Raw genomic sequence first — 17,762 nt, forward strand, 5'->3', positions numbered from 1 at the left:
GACATTGATCCGTCCACCACCTTATTCGTGCTGTACCGTTCGAACCGCTGCCTGCTGCCATCTGTCCTTCGTCCTCGGTACTCCTTACTCTTTCCTGCTTCGTCACACCGTTCTCTCACACATCTCTCTTCTCCCCCCTTGCCAACCTTTATCCCTCTTCCCTCTTTCCTGTCTTCTCCTTTTATACCTCCTCTCTCCTGTAGCCTCTCTTCACCTCCTCTCCATCATTTTTCCGTTCTTCCCTTTTTTTCCTTGCTCCTTGCTCCACTCTGTCTCTCCTTTTTTCGCTTCTCCGATCTTCCACGTCATCCTTCTCTGTCATCCCGTTGCAACTTTCCCGTCCTTATATCTCTCTTCCCTGCTTGACCTTTCCCTTCACTCCACTTTCTCTTACTACACTGTCCTTCTGCTTTCGCATCTGCCCTTCTTTTCCATTTTCCATTTTCTCTATCCTTATAAAAACCTCAAAAAACACTCCGAACTCTTACTCGCCCATCCTCTCCATCCGCCATCTTTACCCTCTCTCCTAGATAAAAAGTATTTGCCTGAAAAAAATGTACTGCACAACAATTTTTTCAGGCGAATACTTTTTATTTAGGCTTTTAAGCTCATTTCTGAAAGTTCACAAATATTCTTTTATGCAATTCTGAAAGGGGAAACCTATTTTATTTTATGTGTATAAATTGCAATTTTTATATTAAGCAAATATTGTTTTGTTAGATTAGAACTCGATCGGTAGTTCGGCATCCCCTTAAGTAATTGTTATATTAAAAAACTTAGTTGTTAGGATCAGTCTTTGACAAGCCTTTCAAATGAGAACAATACAGATAAAGTCTTTGTAATTTGCTCAGTGTACTTAAGAACCATGGATCGTTGACATACAGATTCACACCCCTGGCCTACCAACTAGGGAGATGGCAACTTGTTAATACGACCATGATTTTTAGTATAACGACCTCTCACATCTTCTTAAATCCATGGCTATTTGTGAACATTTTTAATTATTGTTAAGTTAATGATTGCGTTGAAGAAGGCCAAAAAATTGGCCGAAACGTCTGCCTTTATGTATTTTTTGTCGTATGCTTTTATAATTTTTGTCATATGCGTTATTTGAAAAATTGTACTTACATTCTCCAACATAATTAAAACATTGTACAAATAAGAATTGTTCACCAATTATAGAGCTTGGCTCCTATTGCCTTTTCTCACATCTCTTTTTATTAATTGTTAGATTTTCAAGAAGAGATAGATAAAAATTTACCATATATAAAAAAAAGTATTCATATGTAAAAAAAATTAAATAATTTAGATCAAACAATTTACATAATTTATTTAAATTTTATATTTTTTTATTGCTAAAGATTATCTTTTTCTCTATTTCACAGAAAATTGGATTCTACTAAAATTCTGATTACCTGGTTCGATGCGATGAAATCATGGTAATATATGCTTTTTCTGGGTCGCATATGTGTCATGTAAGGCTGCAATTGTACTTGTAAATTTACATCCAACACCTTAGCACGTTTCATGGCGTCAGCAAGATTTATATCCGAAATATCCCAACCATCAATTTCGATATTATCAGGATTTACCATGGGTAACATACTAGAAATAGGAACATAAATGTCCTCTCCTTTGCTTTTTCTGCCTAATCTCACAGTGGACGCTTGTGTTAGAGAGCCGTACCTAAAAGACGAAGAAATAATTAAAACAAAATAAAGCTAATGTATAAAGGGACAAAAACGATATAAATTAAAAATAGAAGTATAATAAATGCAATCATAAGATTAAGATAATAACTCGTAGTACGCGTATAGGGAGAAATTCAGAAAATAGAACAAAATTAACACATAAAATTGTTAGAGTTATACAGTATTAGAGAAAAAACAAGATATTGCTTGCTGCGATGCCAAGAACACAAAGCACTTTATTACACGTAATACACGCGCGCGCGCACACGCACGCACGCACGCACGCACGCACGCACGCACACACACACACAAGTGTGTCGAGAAGCCATACAATGACTAACTCAAGAATTAGTAGGGTCAACCTAAAAATAACTCTATATCTAGTTATATACAGGGTGGCCCATTTTAAACAATACGATCAATTTTCTCGTAAACTGAGCAAAATATCGAAAAATGGTTAAGACATGTATTGCATGGTTTCGAAGGGGCTATAAGATGGTGCCATTGGTTTGACCTTGGATAATCATTTGAAGGTCACATAAAGGTCACCTCAAATTTTTTAAATGGCACCCCCTATTTTTTATTACATATTCTTGTAGCTGACCTCGAGAGCTTTCCAAAACGCTATAATCAAATGTTTTTTCATTGCGAGTTATAAAGCTCGAAAGTTGTAACATTTTGATAAAAATACAAAATATCTCGTAAAATATTCACTTTCCGATAGTCTTATTTTACATGCTCCGACCAATCAAGGCAAGATCCGAGCATGATCCAACCAGTCGAGGCAAGATCCGGACAGGATCTAACTAATCATCAGGTGATGGCACGCTGCTAATACAACGGGTGCGCCGATTATATAATATATATGTATATATATATATATATATATATATATATATATATATATATACAGGGTGTCCCATAATTCGCGAACCACCCGTTACGTGCAGGTAAAGTAGGTTAAATTAAAATTATCTACCATTATCAAAAATTATCTCTCATTTTGCAATTTTTGCAACAGTTAATGAGATATTAATTATAAGAGATCAGCCAATCGGCGCCCGGCAGGAGCGCGCGACACAAAGAAGCCTCCCACTGTTACTTGATACTAGGCGCGTCGATATGTGTGTGTTGACTATGTGTGTGACTTCAGGTTGTCAATGCAGAGGGTTCCTCCCACCGCTTCGTCGGCGCGCCTAGTATCAAGTAACAATGGGAGGCTTCTTTGTGCCGCGCGCTCCTGCCGGGCACCCATTGGCTCTTATAATTAATATCTCATTAACTATTGCGAAAATTGCAAAATGGTAGGTAATTTTTTTACTCAGTTTAACCTACTCTACCTGCACGTAATGGGTGGTTCGCGAATTATGGGACACCCTGTATATGACACCATATATACTGGGTATGTATATATATATATATATATATATATATATATATATATATATATACACCCAGTAACCAAGCGTGCGATTCCCACACATAATACCGCTACTGTACTGTTACTGAATCGCCACGAGATGGCGGCATACGGAGTAATCGTATGGTAACAGTACAAAACGAATACGTGATATTATAGTACAGCGTACCATTATTGTACCTGTACTGCGTATTAGTGCGTATTTTCGGTACATATCGTACAATATGAACTGTACCGTACCAATACGGCGTATACCGTACAAATATATCGCTGGCAGCATTAAAATGATTTCCCTAATTTAATATTAATTTAGTAATGATAATATTTTTCTCAAATAATATAATAGAAGTCTAAATTGTATCAAAGCTCCATTTTTGGCGCGCGCAATTAACACAAGCGCGGTTGGACAATATATCCCATAATCCACATTGCCAATTGCCAGTTTTGGACTAGAATGTTCTAATTGGTTAACTGCGCTGGCGCCTTAAGTCGCGCATGATGTGTGCAATGACTTAACGAGGCCCTCCTAACGCGGCGATTTTGTTTTTTCGTTACTATTTTGTTCTTTCTCTACGATAACGTGAGCCCGTACGGACGTGTATTTCGTGCTTCCAATATTTGCTGAGTTATCTCGAGGAATTCCATACTTTCTACATATTTTCATTTATCAAATATCTGCAGTGAGTACCTAACACCATATAACAATTAATTTGATCATTTCTTTTTTATTTAATGATGATTAGAAATTATTCGAGAGAAAGAGACCGCGGTTTCTTATTTTCAATTTTCTATACATTTTATTAATCTCATATGTTATTTCTTGTCGCAATAAATAATGTCGATAAATAATGCGAAGTCTATTACAGACACATTTTATATTAAAATAAAAATGTATTTAATCAAATAAAAAATATTTTTCAATAATTCAAAGAATAACAATTCAATGCAAAAACATTATTTATCTATCTGCTTTATGAATGTTACAAAAAATTCGCAAAAAAAAGCTACTTTTTTGAACTGTCACAGTGTTGATCTCCTTTAAATATTAGCATTTAAACTAGGTTTGCTATTTCTATATAAAAGTTCTATTAAAAATTTACAAGTATATATAGCTTCATTATATCATAAAATTGTTTGTTTTCTTGAATTTTTTTTGTTTATTTACAAATTTTTGTTTTTTTCTTCAGCAATTACATTCCTACATAATTTTATCATATGACAGAGGATCATAATTATATAAACATTTGTATTTGTACATGGATGTTTAACCCTTAACAGTCACACTGGGTAAAATACACCCCAGCGTTTTTTTGACTTCGAAAACGACCCAGTAAACCAATGGAAATGAGCCTTGTGTCGCCATCTACAGGTAGTTGGACCTTCAAATATATTGCTATTTTTTCCATAAAAATGTCTTTTTCATTTTTCCGCAAAAAATCGCACCTTTATACCTCAAAATAAATATACTTTTTGGAACATCTGCATAAACTGCAATAATCAGTGAAAAGTGCATCATCTGAGGATGAGAAAACCGCTTGAAAAATTGAAATATCTTAAAAATTGAAAAAGTTACATTCGTTTTTGTGAAAAAAGTCACTTTTCCGACTTTTTTTTCAACAATTTTTTTACATATGTTAAATTAATTTTTTGCAAATCAAACCTATACAGTCTTTTTAAGGAAGGCTTAAACTACAACAGGATATTTTTTTTTTTTTAAAGTCACCTACAATTTTTTATACACGTGCAAACACGCTGGGGTGTATTTCACCCAGTGTGACCGGTACGGGATTCTCGGGAAGTGTGACTGACAAGGGTTAAATCATGTTTTCATTTGTTTTGGAATAAATATACATCCTAGTTTTTTAAAATCATTAAAATTTGCCGGAGCACATCACAAGTAATAGATCTAATTTTAATACCACTGTTATATAATTTTTCGATTGCAAGTAATAGCAATTTTTTTTAAGTTTCGGCACATGCCTTTAAAGTTTGTGCAGATTCCTTCATTTTATCTGAATAATGTTGATGATATTTTGAAATATTGTTAATGTGAAGTTCATTTGTAAATATTTCCAAATCAAAATCTAAAAACTTTTTCAATAAAATATCTTCTGAGCTATCTGTGTATGTACCTTTTTCTTTCAGATGTTTTAATAACTCAGAAATCTTTTTTATTTATAATTATATATATATATATTTACAAATTAAAAATTTCCTGACAATATGTATGATTTTAAATTAAAATATATATATTTATGTAAAATATTAATTATTAATTGCATTTTGCGGTTGCATTTGTGAGCTTTTCTGATATTGGCTATTATATATTTAATATATTAAATAAATAAATGAAATGAAAATATATTACATATTTAAGTACTATATTAATTATTACAATTATTAATTGCATTTAATTGCAGAAATGCAAGATAATAAATCATCGGTTAAAAATAATATACTTAAAATAGCTAATAAAAGTAATATTTTACAAACAATGTGTATTAATAGTGAAAACAGTGGAAATGAACAGGATTCAAATCAATCGACAATAAATATGGCGGATGTAGAGAACAAACCACCTGCGAGAAATGCATCACTGGCTAAGTACGCGTAAATATTATATTTAATATTTCCTAATGTAAATTTTTTATATATATAGGGTGTAACTAAAAAAACATACATGGCAGATTTTTTGGCCAATTTGGAGACAATTTTTCCTTAATGAAAATGTCAAAAGAGCTCATTATTTTTTACAAACTACCAATTTTTTGTCATTACATAATTTAGTAACTAAGTCTTAATTAGAATTTTATTAAAGTAAACTCTACCTGAAATTAGCTGAAGAATATAATTCTGTTAATCTTTTAATTCCACAAAGTTTAGTTTGCAAGGAACCCATTTTTTCAATCGTTTTTATAACTCTAAAATTACTAATGTCTCAACATTTTTGTTGAGGAAAAATCGTCTCTAAATTGGCCAGAGAATCCGCCATTATATGCTATATGTTTTTTTTAGTTACACCTTGTGTACATATATATATACATATATATACATATATACTATATATATATATATATATATATATATATATACATATAATAAAAATATATATATACATATAATAAAAATATTATTTACAGATTGCAAAAGAGGAAAAAAAAGGTTCCAAAGCGGATTAATAATATGCGATGCAAAGCTGGCAGAGCAAACCTGAATGGTTGGGATTGCTGGGAATGCGAAAAATATATATTAATATTACACCATTAATATATTAATATTACAATAAAATATATGCAAAAAAATTATTTTCTTGATAAAAAAGTATTAATTGTTATATATAATTTTTAGTATTACAAGGCTCTATCGCTATCGGAAGAAGAATTAAAAAAGCGAAAAAATCAATGCTCAAGGCATCGGCATAAGTACGAGAGACCGCGTACGCCAGAAGGTACCCATATATATTTAATGTTTCTCATTATTTCATATATATATACATATAATACATTGATTTTATAAAATACAATAATCTTTTTTTTCTTAATAGGTTTTTGGGATCCAGATTTTCCTAAGATGTCTCCATCTCCATAAAACATTGTAAAGCAAAAGGAATATTATTTAAAAAATACGGATTACAATTATATATACAATATATATATATATATATATATATATATATATATATATATACATATATGCACAGAAATTAATAAATAAATATCCTTATTAAAAAATAAAAGTCCTTATTACAGGTTATTTCATTACTTCATATATTTTCATATCATTCAAGTTTCTCCGAATGTATTAATTAAATTATACGGAAATAGTAATATACACAATTATAAATATTATGTTATAATGCTTGTCTGGGTTTTTAAATAATTTGCTACAATTAAATTAATTGCTTGAAATTAAATTGTAATTTATAAAAATTCAATCAATCAATTAAAATTTTGATATAAATTATTTTTATTATTCGTTTTAAAATCGTTGATGGGCGCACCACGCGGGGGATTATCAACTTAAATAATATTATACGAGTAAACCCTAACTTGCACGCGCTCACGGAAACAATCTTGCTGTTAGATCTTTTGCAAATCAAGAAGAGATATATGTATATTCTGCTATTATTAATTCCATAATCTGTATGTAAATGCAACTGCATTAAATTTAAATAAATTTGCTCTATATTAGCATGCTAAGAAAAATATATTCTATATAAATGCATATTGTTTGAATTCAATATACATTTTTTAACTGTGTGAAAATCACTATCATATTTAAAATATAAGAACTTTTGAAGCTGAAAATTCGTGTCTGAACAACGCCAACAGCCTGAATTAACAATTTGTACTTTTCATTGTTAGATTATCTTACCTGTAACAAATAGAAAAAAATAATTCGTAAAGGAAAAATTTCATGCATTTATATAAATATATATATTATAAAACACAAATTTATTAAAATTTTTATCTTTTATTCTTGATATAAACTTTTCGAAATTTAAATTTTTGATATTTTGAGCTATTGCTCCTCGAAAAATCCTTAAACGAAAATTGCCGGTTATAACTAATCATCGTATATGATGTTTTATGCAGCACAATGTTTTGAATGAAATATTTTTCAAATTCTCAAACACGTGTGGCTTTCTAGCATATATCGTTAATCGCGGTATCATTTGTCCGGACATGTTTTGCAGTGAGGTTGACAAATGACTATTTGCAGCTTTTTTGTCATATACACATTTGTGTACACGCTTAATCCAACGCTGATATCGCATTTTATTTATTATTATTATTTTATTATTGTTATTATTATTATTTTATCATTTTATTTTTGTGACTAGCTGTATCCAAATACACTAGTACACAAATATGTTTATTTATATGTATGTATTTTTATTCATTTTATGCCATATACTATTTCTTTTTTTCTTAATTCACAGGTTAGACTGCTGACTGAGATATTAATATTGTATTACGATAAGGGACGAGGTTTGTGTAGTATAGTATTGTATAAGTAGTATTGTATAATTTGTATAATTAGTATTTTATTTATTTTTTTTTTAGTATTTTTTTTAGTATTTTTTTTTTAGTTATTTCTATCTTATTTTTATTTATTAAGTTATGTATGCACTTGTTTTTCTTATATATTTTATTTAAAGTAGATTCCTAATATACTCTAATTTCTTCTATTACTTTTAAATACACATTATTACATAATTTAATTCTTTTTTCTCTTTAGGTTTCATTACTTGTCTTTTTTTATTTTAGCTTTTTCATTTCAACTTTTTCATTTTTTTTCATCTCATTATCATTTTTTTCGTTTATATTTTTGTTCGGTATGTTTCGTTTAGCGAAAAGGCGCAGTCGCAAGCCTTTTCATTTATTATCTGTAGTTTATCGTCGTCGTTTAGAAAAATTAGAAAGAGATGCGCGTAATGAATATCAATTGCAACAGGAAAATTTAGAGATTGCCAATGCTAGAGCCGATTCAGACTTTGTAGACAAAGATCAAATTCTTGGGGAATCTAGTCAGGCAGGAAATGAGGAAATTGCATCTTATTCTAATGCATCATCTCATGATATGCAATTTGCTGATGAAGCATCAAGTTCTTCAGACGCTGCTGAATCTATTGCAGATAGTGATGACGCCTTAGATATTGAGCCTCAAAATACTCGCGATAATTTTCAAGAACGCCTTGCTGAAGCCTTCGTACGTAGCAATATGTCTCAGGCGCAAGTAAATGCGGTTTTACAAGTAGTTCGAACTCATCCTTGTTTATCGATATTGCCAAAAGATTCTAGAACACTTTTAAAAACTCCATGGATCACGCATCCCACATTTAACAGGAGGAGAATATCTTCATTTAGAGTTTGAGGCAGGAATTCTCTGTATTCTTCAGCAAACTTCTCCGGATCTGATTCCACTAGACACTTTAATGATAGACTTTAATACAGATGGCGCGACATTAGATGGGCAGGGCAAAATTCAAATGTGGCCGATACAAATTAGAATTGCAAATATTCCGCGAAGTAAACCTGAAATTGTAGGTGTACGGCGAGGTATATCAAAACCAAATAGCGCGAAAGAATTATTTCAGTATTTTTTTGTAGATGAAGTTCGAGATATATTAAATCGTGGAGGAATTGTTTTCCGTAATCAACTAAAAATAGTTCAATTAAGATGTTTCATAGCTGATTCTCCTGCGTGAGCTTTTGTTTTGGGTCATAAAGGTCACGGTAGTCTATTTCCGTGTTCAAAATGTTGGATTCGTCCTGGATGCGTAGCTTATCGTGGTATTCAGCATAGGCCTCGTACAGACGAAGAATACAGAGATAACATTGATGGAGAACATCATACAGAGTCGGAATCTGCTCTGCTTTCTTTGACGATGGGATTAGTAACTCAAACAGTTTTTGATTACATGCACACTGTTTGTCTTGGTGTTGTTCCCAAAATAAATAGTGTTTTTGTCGATGGAAAATATAATCCAAGTTTAAAACTTTTTACGAGATCACTTCAAATTATGACCGCACGTTTACAGCAAGTTGCGAATTACATCCCTAAGGAATTTTCACGAAAACCGCAATTAATGAAAAAATATGGAGAGTTTAAGGCCACAGAAAATCGTCAACTTCTTTTATATACTGCCCCAGTTATTTATTACGGACTTATAAATCCTGCTACATATAAACATTTTCTTTTATTACATTCCGCCATTCGAGTTTTACCTAGTTCTTCCTTATCAGAAGACCGTCTTGATGTTGTACATACAGTTTTAAACATTTTTGTAAATAGAGCAGAAGATATATATGGTCCAGAATTTCTTTCATATATCACTCATTGCCTTTTACATCTCGTAAATGACATGAGACGTTTTGGCTCATTAAATGAATTGTCAATGTTTCCATACGAAAACAATATGATGTATTTCCGCAAAGCTTGCCGTAAACCTCATCAACATTTGCAACAGATTGTAAATAGGCGACATGAAAATTTATAAATCACAAAATATTGTGAATGATTACAATATAGTCATACGTTCCAGTAGACCTTGGGTTAGTCCTATAGTTTTTAATGTTCCTTTAAGTAATCGCCAATTTCAGATCTTAGACACAGGAAAATTTCGCAAGGGATAATACAATAATATTAAAAAATTCAAAGATTTGTCTTGTTCAGGGCATCATTTTCTTGCGTGATTATTATCAGTTAGCGGTTAAAGAATTTTGTAGAGTTGAAGATTTTTATGATATTGGTTTATAATTGTCATCATCAGTAAGTATCTTTCGATGTTCTTTATTATCTGATGACATTATTATAATAGATTTGAATGAAGTGCAGAATAAGTGTTTCCGTATACCTTATTGGCACACTGAAGGGCATATAGATCCTATTACTGGTGTCTGGGTAGTTGCAGTCATGCTACATACTGTAGATTAGAAATATTATTCTATTAATAAAATCTGTATTAGAATAAATATGATTTTTATTAGGCAATTTAGAAATATTATTAGGTAGATTAGAAATATCATACAATCATTCACGCAAAACATCCAGTCATCATTTTAATTTCAGTAGGTGCAGTCTCTCTAAGGCCTTCTGTACAAGCTCTTCCATAATGAGTTATGTTAAGTATATACTGATCGTAAATCCATACATAAATTCTTACTTCAACGCACAAACAAAAACGGAACGTATTAGTTTTACGATTTTACTTGTCGATTCAAGTTTATGTGCGGCTTTAGATGTACGATCAATAACTTAATGTAATGTAATGCATTATGGATGAGCGTGTATAGAGGGCTTAATTTTTTTAGATAAGTAAAGAGCGAGGACGAGGACGAGGACGAGGAAGAGGAAGAGGAAAAGGAATGGACATCGAAGGGACTGCTAAAGCATTACAATTATTAAACAAGGACATAGAAAAATATCGCACAAAACACATACAAAAACCTAACATAACTACACTTCACAAAAATACACAAAAATAGACAGCTGCATTATCAAACTATCATTCACAATCCCCAGTATCATCATCCTTGCATGTTCCATCATCATCATTCTCATCACAATCAAATAAACACATGCCTCCTCCATCAGCCATCCACCATTACAACATAAATCCATTCTATCACACTCACCTTCAATAACCACTCAATTATTCGCACAAAACATTCCACCAGTACAACGCAAACAAATATTATCACGCCCGTCTTCATCAGCATCTATACAATCATTCATGCAAAACGTCCATCATTTAAACCACCATCACAAGAAACAAACAGTAAACAAACATTATCACGCTCGTCTTCATCAGCATTCATACAATCATTCACGCAAAACATCCAGTCATCATTTAAACCACCATTATAACAAACAAACAATAAACAAACATTGTCACGCTCGTCTTCATCAGCATCCATACAATCATTCACGCAAGACAACCATCCAACATTTAAACCACCATCACAAAAAGTAAAACACGATCAGGATCATTTGTTCATGATGTACGCAGCCATCGCCCGTCTACACATAGAGAAGAATTGACGAAAGAAAAGGAAATAATGCAGTCTCTAAAGTAAGGGCTTCTGCCCACAGAACGCGGAAACGCTTGCCGCGCGGGAAAAAGTGACGCGGTAGCTAATAAACGTCAGGACAACAACACGTTGATTGGCTATCGCGTCGCTTTCTGCCGCGCGGCGGGCGTTTCCGCGTCCTGTGGGCTTAAGCCCTAAGTTTTAAAAATAATTACAATAAAAATAACCATTTATGTGCACAAATAAATAAGGCATTAAATTTAATTTTAGAACCATTATGGATGAACTGCGTCGAATAGAAGAACGACAAATTTCAATAGAAAATAAAACCGAGTAAGTGTATTAATGGTTTTATTAAAAAATAGCAAGCAACCTAATACTTATAAATAAATTAATCACATAATTATTTTATTTTGTTTACAGTGAAAATTCAAGAGCCATCAAAAAATTATTAAAAGAATCTGCAATGAAGAGACCAACAAAGCCACAGAGGCTTTCATTTAAAACTGTGAACAATTTCTTGGCCTTCGAAGAAGTTGATGAAGAGGTTTATAATGATTTGGTAAGGATATATTTTTAAATATAATATTTTCTAATATAAGTATATACAGTAGTTTTTTTCACTTTATTAAAAAAATTTTGTATTATAAGTGGGATACTTTATTTATCTTGGACGAGCCAATCCAATAGATTGCGCCGCGGAATATTTTCGCAGCGTATTTCCAGAAGACGAGGAGGTTTCATCACACCTCACTCTAAATGGAAAAAGTGGACAAAAAGGCGGCTGTAAATTGCGGGACAGTCGCTTCGCTCAGGCATGTCAAGGTTTGTACAAATACTGTCAGTATGTGTGCATGTATCCTATATTGATTACGTTTACATGTTCAAATTTAATTTTGGATTTAGTAACTTCCGTTCTGAGATAGGTTAATCATAGTCATTCTTCTAAAAAATGGAATAGCTGTCATTGATCAACCTTATGCGTCGTCCACAACGGGACTTTAAGATTTAAAAAATTGACCAATCATATTCATTATTCTTCTCTACAGTCAACTGTAATTGGTTAATTTCTTAAATATTTAATCTTAAAGGCCTATTGTAGACGACGCATTAGAACAATCAGGATGTTAAGTAAATCTGTTTAAAGATGACGTAAATGTAATCATTATGGGTCGTATAAATAAAAATGAGCACAGCCTTATATTTCAACATTTAAAGCAAATTCTTAAAGATATATGATTGTAATAATCATACGACTTTAAAGATTTGCTCCAAAAAATTGAAGTATTTATAAAGTTATTTTTATTGATATGGCCCATTGAATACATAACTAAAGTGTTTTTCGTCTATATTTTTTCAGATGCCATGAACTCAAACAAATATTTCACTAATCCCAACAACGTCGAACTTTATGACGCCCTAGAAAAGGCTTTAAAAAGTCTTAAAACAAGAAAATGGCGTTTCAATAAGAAACGACGCCAAGAAAATGAGGAGGAAGTCCCACCAAATCGGCGCCGCCGAATAGACAACGAAGATGAGGTCTGTGTTTCTTATTTTTCTTTTTTTTAGTTGATAATTCTTCTAGTGTAAAGAAAAAAAAAGAAAAACTCTGAACTAGTGCAACTAGTTCTAAAAAAAATAAACTTTATGATTACAAGAAATTACAGAATTTGAGGATATCGTGGAACTTGAGCAGGAGATCGATGATGTCGAAAACTGGGAAAACGATGGACTTGGTGGAAACGATGAACCAACAGAGACACAGCACACGGAGGAAACTGAGATTGAAGATGAGCTGTTGGAGAACGCTGTTGGGTAAAAATTATCATATTTTAAAATTTTGATAAATTTAGGAATTTTCATAATTTACATTCATAATTACTTAATAAATTCTGAAAAATTATTTAAAAAATTAGATTTTTTAAATATTTTTTAGGAAATTATAGAAAAAAAAAGAAATTTTAAAGAATATTTAGCATTTATATGTATACATGTAAAAAATTTTTATAAAATTTATAATATGCAAAATAATTCAATACTATTATCAGAATATTTATGAATAATTTTAAAATGTTTTATTTAACATATACATATATTAATGAATATTTTTGAAATGTTTATGATGTTTTTATATTTTACCCTATTTTTTATTGCATTTTATAATATTTATGTTTTTTACTATCTTTGAATGCATTTTATAATATTTATATAGAGATATATAAATTAACGTTAATATTATTATATTTTTATTTTTTACAAGATATCAATAAAAATAGAATAAAATGTGATTTATGTTAATATATCATTATTCAATGGAAATTAAAAATAAAATGATGCTTTTGGATTTTTTTTGTATTGCTATAGATGATAAATGAAATGCATTCAAAGACAGAGCAGAACGTTGCTTATTGTGAAAGTATTTCCGATATTTTTAGATACTCTGATTTTACGAGAATTCTGACAATTTTTATTTTTCAACAGGGATGAAGATTACAATAACATCGCTGAAGAAACCCAGGAAGATGCTGAAATGGAAAATGACGACGATAAGATCCAAGAGGACACAGAACGCGTAGACGATGAAAGCATGGCAATACTGGAGTACCTACAAATGAGAAACTTAACAGAAAGTAATGTATGATAAACTTAATATTTTTTTTAAGTATTTTGGAGAACCAGCATCAAACTTTGGACGTGCTTCACAGAGAACGGCGGGGAGGGGCCGTTCTCACCCCTAATTTATTTGTTTTCTTTTTCAGGTATAAAATATGGAGGGGCAAATTTTTTGGTTGTGCCTCACAGGAAAGGGCGGGGATGGGGCCCTTTCCCTCTTAAAAAAACACAAAATAATAATAGGCTTGGACTTAAATAAGATCGAGTAGGATTTTCTTGTTGGGGTGGTTTTAGCGAGTCACCTAGAGCTGCTTATAGTTTAATTTATAATTAAATTAAAATAAATTTTGTACTTTGCGTTTATAATAATATGCTGCGTATGATTGTTATATTTAATTAATACATATATACATTATATACATATATTGTACATATTATATATATATTATTATATACAATTATATACATTATATTATTATAACATATATAAAATACGCATATATATATAACTTTTTAAAAAAATATGTATTTTATGAAATTAAATAAATAAAGTTTTTTAATTATAAAATTAATTTTAACTGTCTTTTAATTGTAAAATAATAATAAAAAGAAAAGGGGAAGAAGAGCAGAAAGCGTGTACGAAAATTCTTTCTTGTGCTGGAACTGTACTGATATTGTACTGGTATCGTACTGATGCTGTACTGGTATTATGAGAGTATAGCGTATAATGAAATTTTATATTAATGTACAGTGGCGGCACAGTGGCGGCACAGTGGCGGCACAGTGGCGCTACAGTAGCCGTACCGTGTACCAATGCGATGTACTGGTAATGTACGCCTACGGTACGCACGTACGTAGTAGATACGGTACTGATACATAAAGTACGACGTACTCTCCCCGTACCGATACCGTGGAAGTATTTTGTTATCTGGGTATATATATATATATATATATTTCTTACAGAACAAGTACTATCAAATATGAAATTTAAAATATGTTTTTTTGTCAGTTTAATTTCTGATATAATCACAACAAGAGATTCAAAGCATGAAATAGATTATTTGCAACAAATCGGATAAATTAGAAATAGTTCATTTTACTGCCTATCTGAAGCACAAAATCGAAATTTCTAACTTAAATACATATATAATTTATTAAATTATTAATTATGATCAATCCAGATGGAATTATAAAGCATTTCAATATAATTATTTAATTAAATTTAAAGTTGAAATCGTCATTAAAACGGCAATAATAGACCAAAAATGGTCATGAAGTCACGTCTTTTTAAGGTCTTGAAATGTCATCGGTCTGTGACATTAGTCCGTCATTTTTCCACCATTTTTACATCATTAAATCATGTCATATTTGGTTTGAACTGACCATATTTTGTCGTCAAAATGTTGTGTGCTTGCTACCTGGAGAGAAAACTGACATTATCAATATTAAATGAAAAGTGCTAAGATGGGCAAATTTCAAAAAGATAATGATGAAAGTGATAGAAGAGGGAGTAATGAAACTGGTGACAAAATGACAACAATAATTCATTTCATAATACCGACGATAACAGTAAAAAAAATGATAATAGTGAACTTAATAGTGATAACAGTAATAATATTAAGGCTTGTGAGTTGAAGTCGATGATATCAATATTTGTGAAATTGAAAACAATGGAAGATGATTTTATTATATCATTTGTTGCTAAATGATGTAAAACTTTAATTGCATATAACATATAATGTGCTATTGAAAGACATAAAAGAAAACATAAATGTTTTAAAACTGTATTTCCTTCAGATGTCTATATCATCCTAGACATACCTAAACAGAGTTGAGCATTTATGCGTAAACTATAATAGTCTACGTCTACACGTAAACAATGTAAAATATGTGTAACATGTCATCTATGTTAACTATGAGTAATCCATGATTTAACGATTTTGTGATGTTCTTTATACTTTAAATTATTATCGTTTCGTATTTTAAAGAACCATAAAAATGCCACGAAAAATTAACAAAAGCTTTTATGAGTTAAATTTTATTCCATTAAAGAGGGAAAATAAATATTATGCATATTGCACATATTGTAAAAGTGAATTAAGCAATACTGCCTTTTATAAGCTCACAGGTTATAATGTTTCTACATTAATTTTTATATTCCATTAATATATCTTTTATATTATTACATAATTTAAATCATAATTATATATAAAATACATCATATTACAACTATATTATATATATTAATATATCTAACCTAAACACATTTATAATACATCTTATCCTATTTAAAACTTGTATTTTCACTTTTGTAGAACAATTTGTCAAAATAGAACTACAGAAAATCTATTTTCTGACACTGTTGATACATGTAATATTGATATTGAAAATACTGAAATTGTATTGCAAAATAATACAGAAGAAATTGTATTTAATGAAAATGATAACATGGTCACTGGAATAGAATCTCCTCAATTTCAATTAGTTACAGTCGGACCTCTTATGTTACGACCCTCTTATGCTACGAAACCTCTTATCCTATCACAAAAAAATCTTCTCATGCTACGACCGCGAAAGGGGAATTATACCCCCACTCTCAAATTTTTGTCGTAGGATTAGAGGTTTAAGGGGAAGATTTAGGACCGAAAATGTCGTAGGTCCGACTGTACATCTAAGTCATTGTAGTAATATTTAACCTTCTTTATTTAGGCTTTTAGCAATAGAAAGATTGGGTACATATTTAATACAACTGATAACCAAAACGTAGATTAGGCACGCTTAGACCAAAATAAGAGAGGTTAGTAAGTGGGATGGAAAAACTTAAACTAAAATATTACCAATCTAAGAGAACTAACTGACTGGCAGTTGCTCAAACTGCCTATCTAAATAATACCACATTCACTTCCCCCCTTTTTGTTTTTTATGAATCAGTCACGTAGTCCGACAAGTATGCTGGTGGACGTTTTGGACAAACTGGGCGATGTACTTTGTCCGAACTCTTGGAAGGTTGTGGTTGTTCGGCCTTTGCCGTTTCTTCACATTCCTCCTTTTGGTGGATCGTCTGTTAAAGTTTGGTAGCTATAGGTTCCTCGCTATCCCCGGGTTTTATCAAGATTTCTCCCTGAGGAGCAAGAAGTTGATACAGTTGTTTCTCTTCCATCTAGCAGTCTGACATGAGCATATTCCGGATTCGATTCTATTAATTCTACTTCTTCCACCAGCGGATCATATTTACTAATACATTTTTTTTCATTAAAACAGGTCCAGGTTCTGTCAGCCATGTTGGTGTAGAATTTCCGTTAGATGATCTTCTAGGATGATTGAACATTCGTTCATGAGGCGTAGCATTTGTTGCTGTACAGAGAAGAGAGCGAATAGAATGCAGTACAGTAATTAACATCTCCTCCCACTGCTCAGTTCTCATGTTATTTGATTTGAGAGCCAGCATAATAGTCTTCCATATAATTCCATTGTACCTTTCAACTTGGCCATTTCCTCTCG

The 17,762-nt window shown here is 31.2% G+C and overlaps 2 protein-coding genes across 12 annotated transcripts in view; one reads left to right on the top strand and one right to left on the bottom strand.

Moving 5' to 3' along the window:
• The window catches only part of Inos (Inositol-3-phosphate synthase), a 110,750-nt gene that overhangs the window by 57,809 nt on the left and 35,179 nt on the right, over positions 1-17,762 (bottom strand). For all 11 annotated transcript variants that reach the window (XM_072894326.1, XM_072894331.1, XM_072894330.1 and 8 more), the window contains exon 4: positions 1,416-1,686. In XM_072894326.1, the coding sequence (XP_072750427.1) occupies positions 1,416-1,686 (271 nt within the window). The remainder of the gene's footprint in view (positions 1-1,415; positions 1,687-17,762) is intronic.
• LOC140666787 (uncharacterized) lies at positions 8,336-14,211 on the top strand. The gene is made up of 7 exons (XM_072894334.1): positions 8,336-11,689; positions 11,919-11,981; positions 12,072-12,210; positions 12,300-12,473; positions 13,009-13,187; positions 13,316-13,463; positions 14,130-14,211. Exons 1-4 carry the CDS (start codon positions 11,676-11,678, stop codon positions 12,336-12,338), a joined length of 255 nt encoding a protein of 84 aa, XP_072750435.1. The 5' UTR covers positions 8,336-11,675; the 3' UTR covers positions 12,339-12,473; positions 13,009-13,187; positions 13,316-13,463; positions 14,130-14,211.

This window comes from Anoplolepis gracilipes, chromosome 6 (assembly GCF_047496725.1).
Source record: "Anoplolepis gracilipes chromosome 6, ASM4749672v1, whole genome shotgun sequence".
Classification (NCBI taxonomy): domain Eukaryota; kingdom Metazoa; phylum Arthropoda; class Insecta; order Hymenoptera; family Formicidae; genus Anoplolepis; species Anoplolepis gracilipes.

Bases quoted from the DNA above. Each gene is read 5' to 3' on its own strand.
- LOC140666787 (XM_072894334.1), top strand. The intron at 11,982-12,071 runs GTAAGTGTATTA...TTTTGTTTACAG, and splicing joins TCAATAGAAAATAAAACCGA to TGAAAATTCAAGAGCCATCA. The intron at 12,211-12,299 runs GTAAGGATATAT...TTGTATTATAAG, and splicing joins AAGAGGTTTATAATGATTTG to TGGGATACTTTATTTATCTT.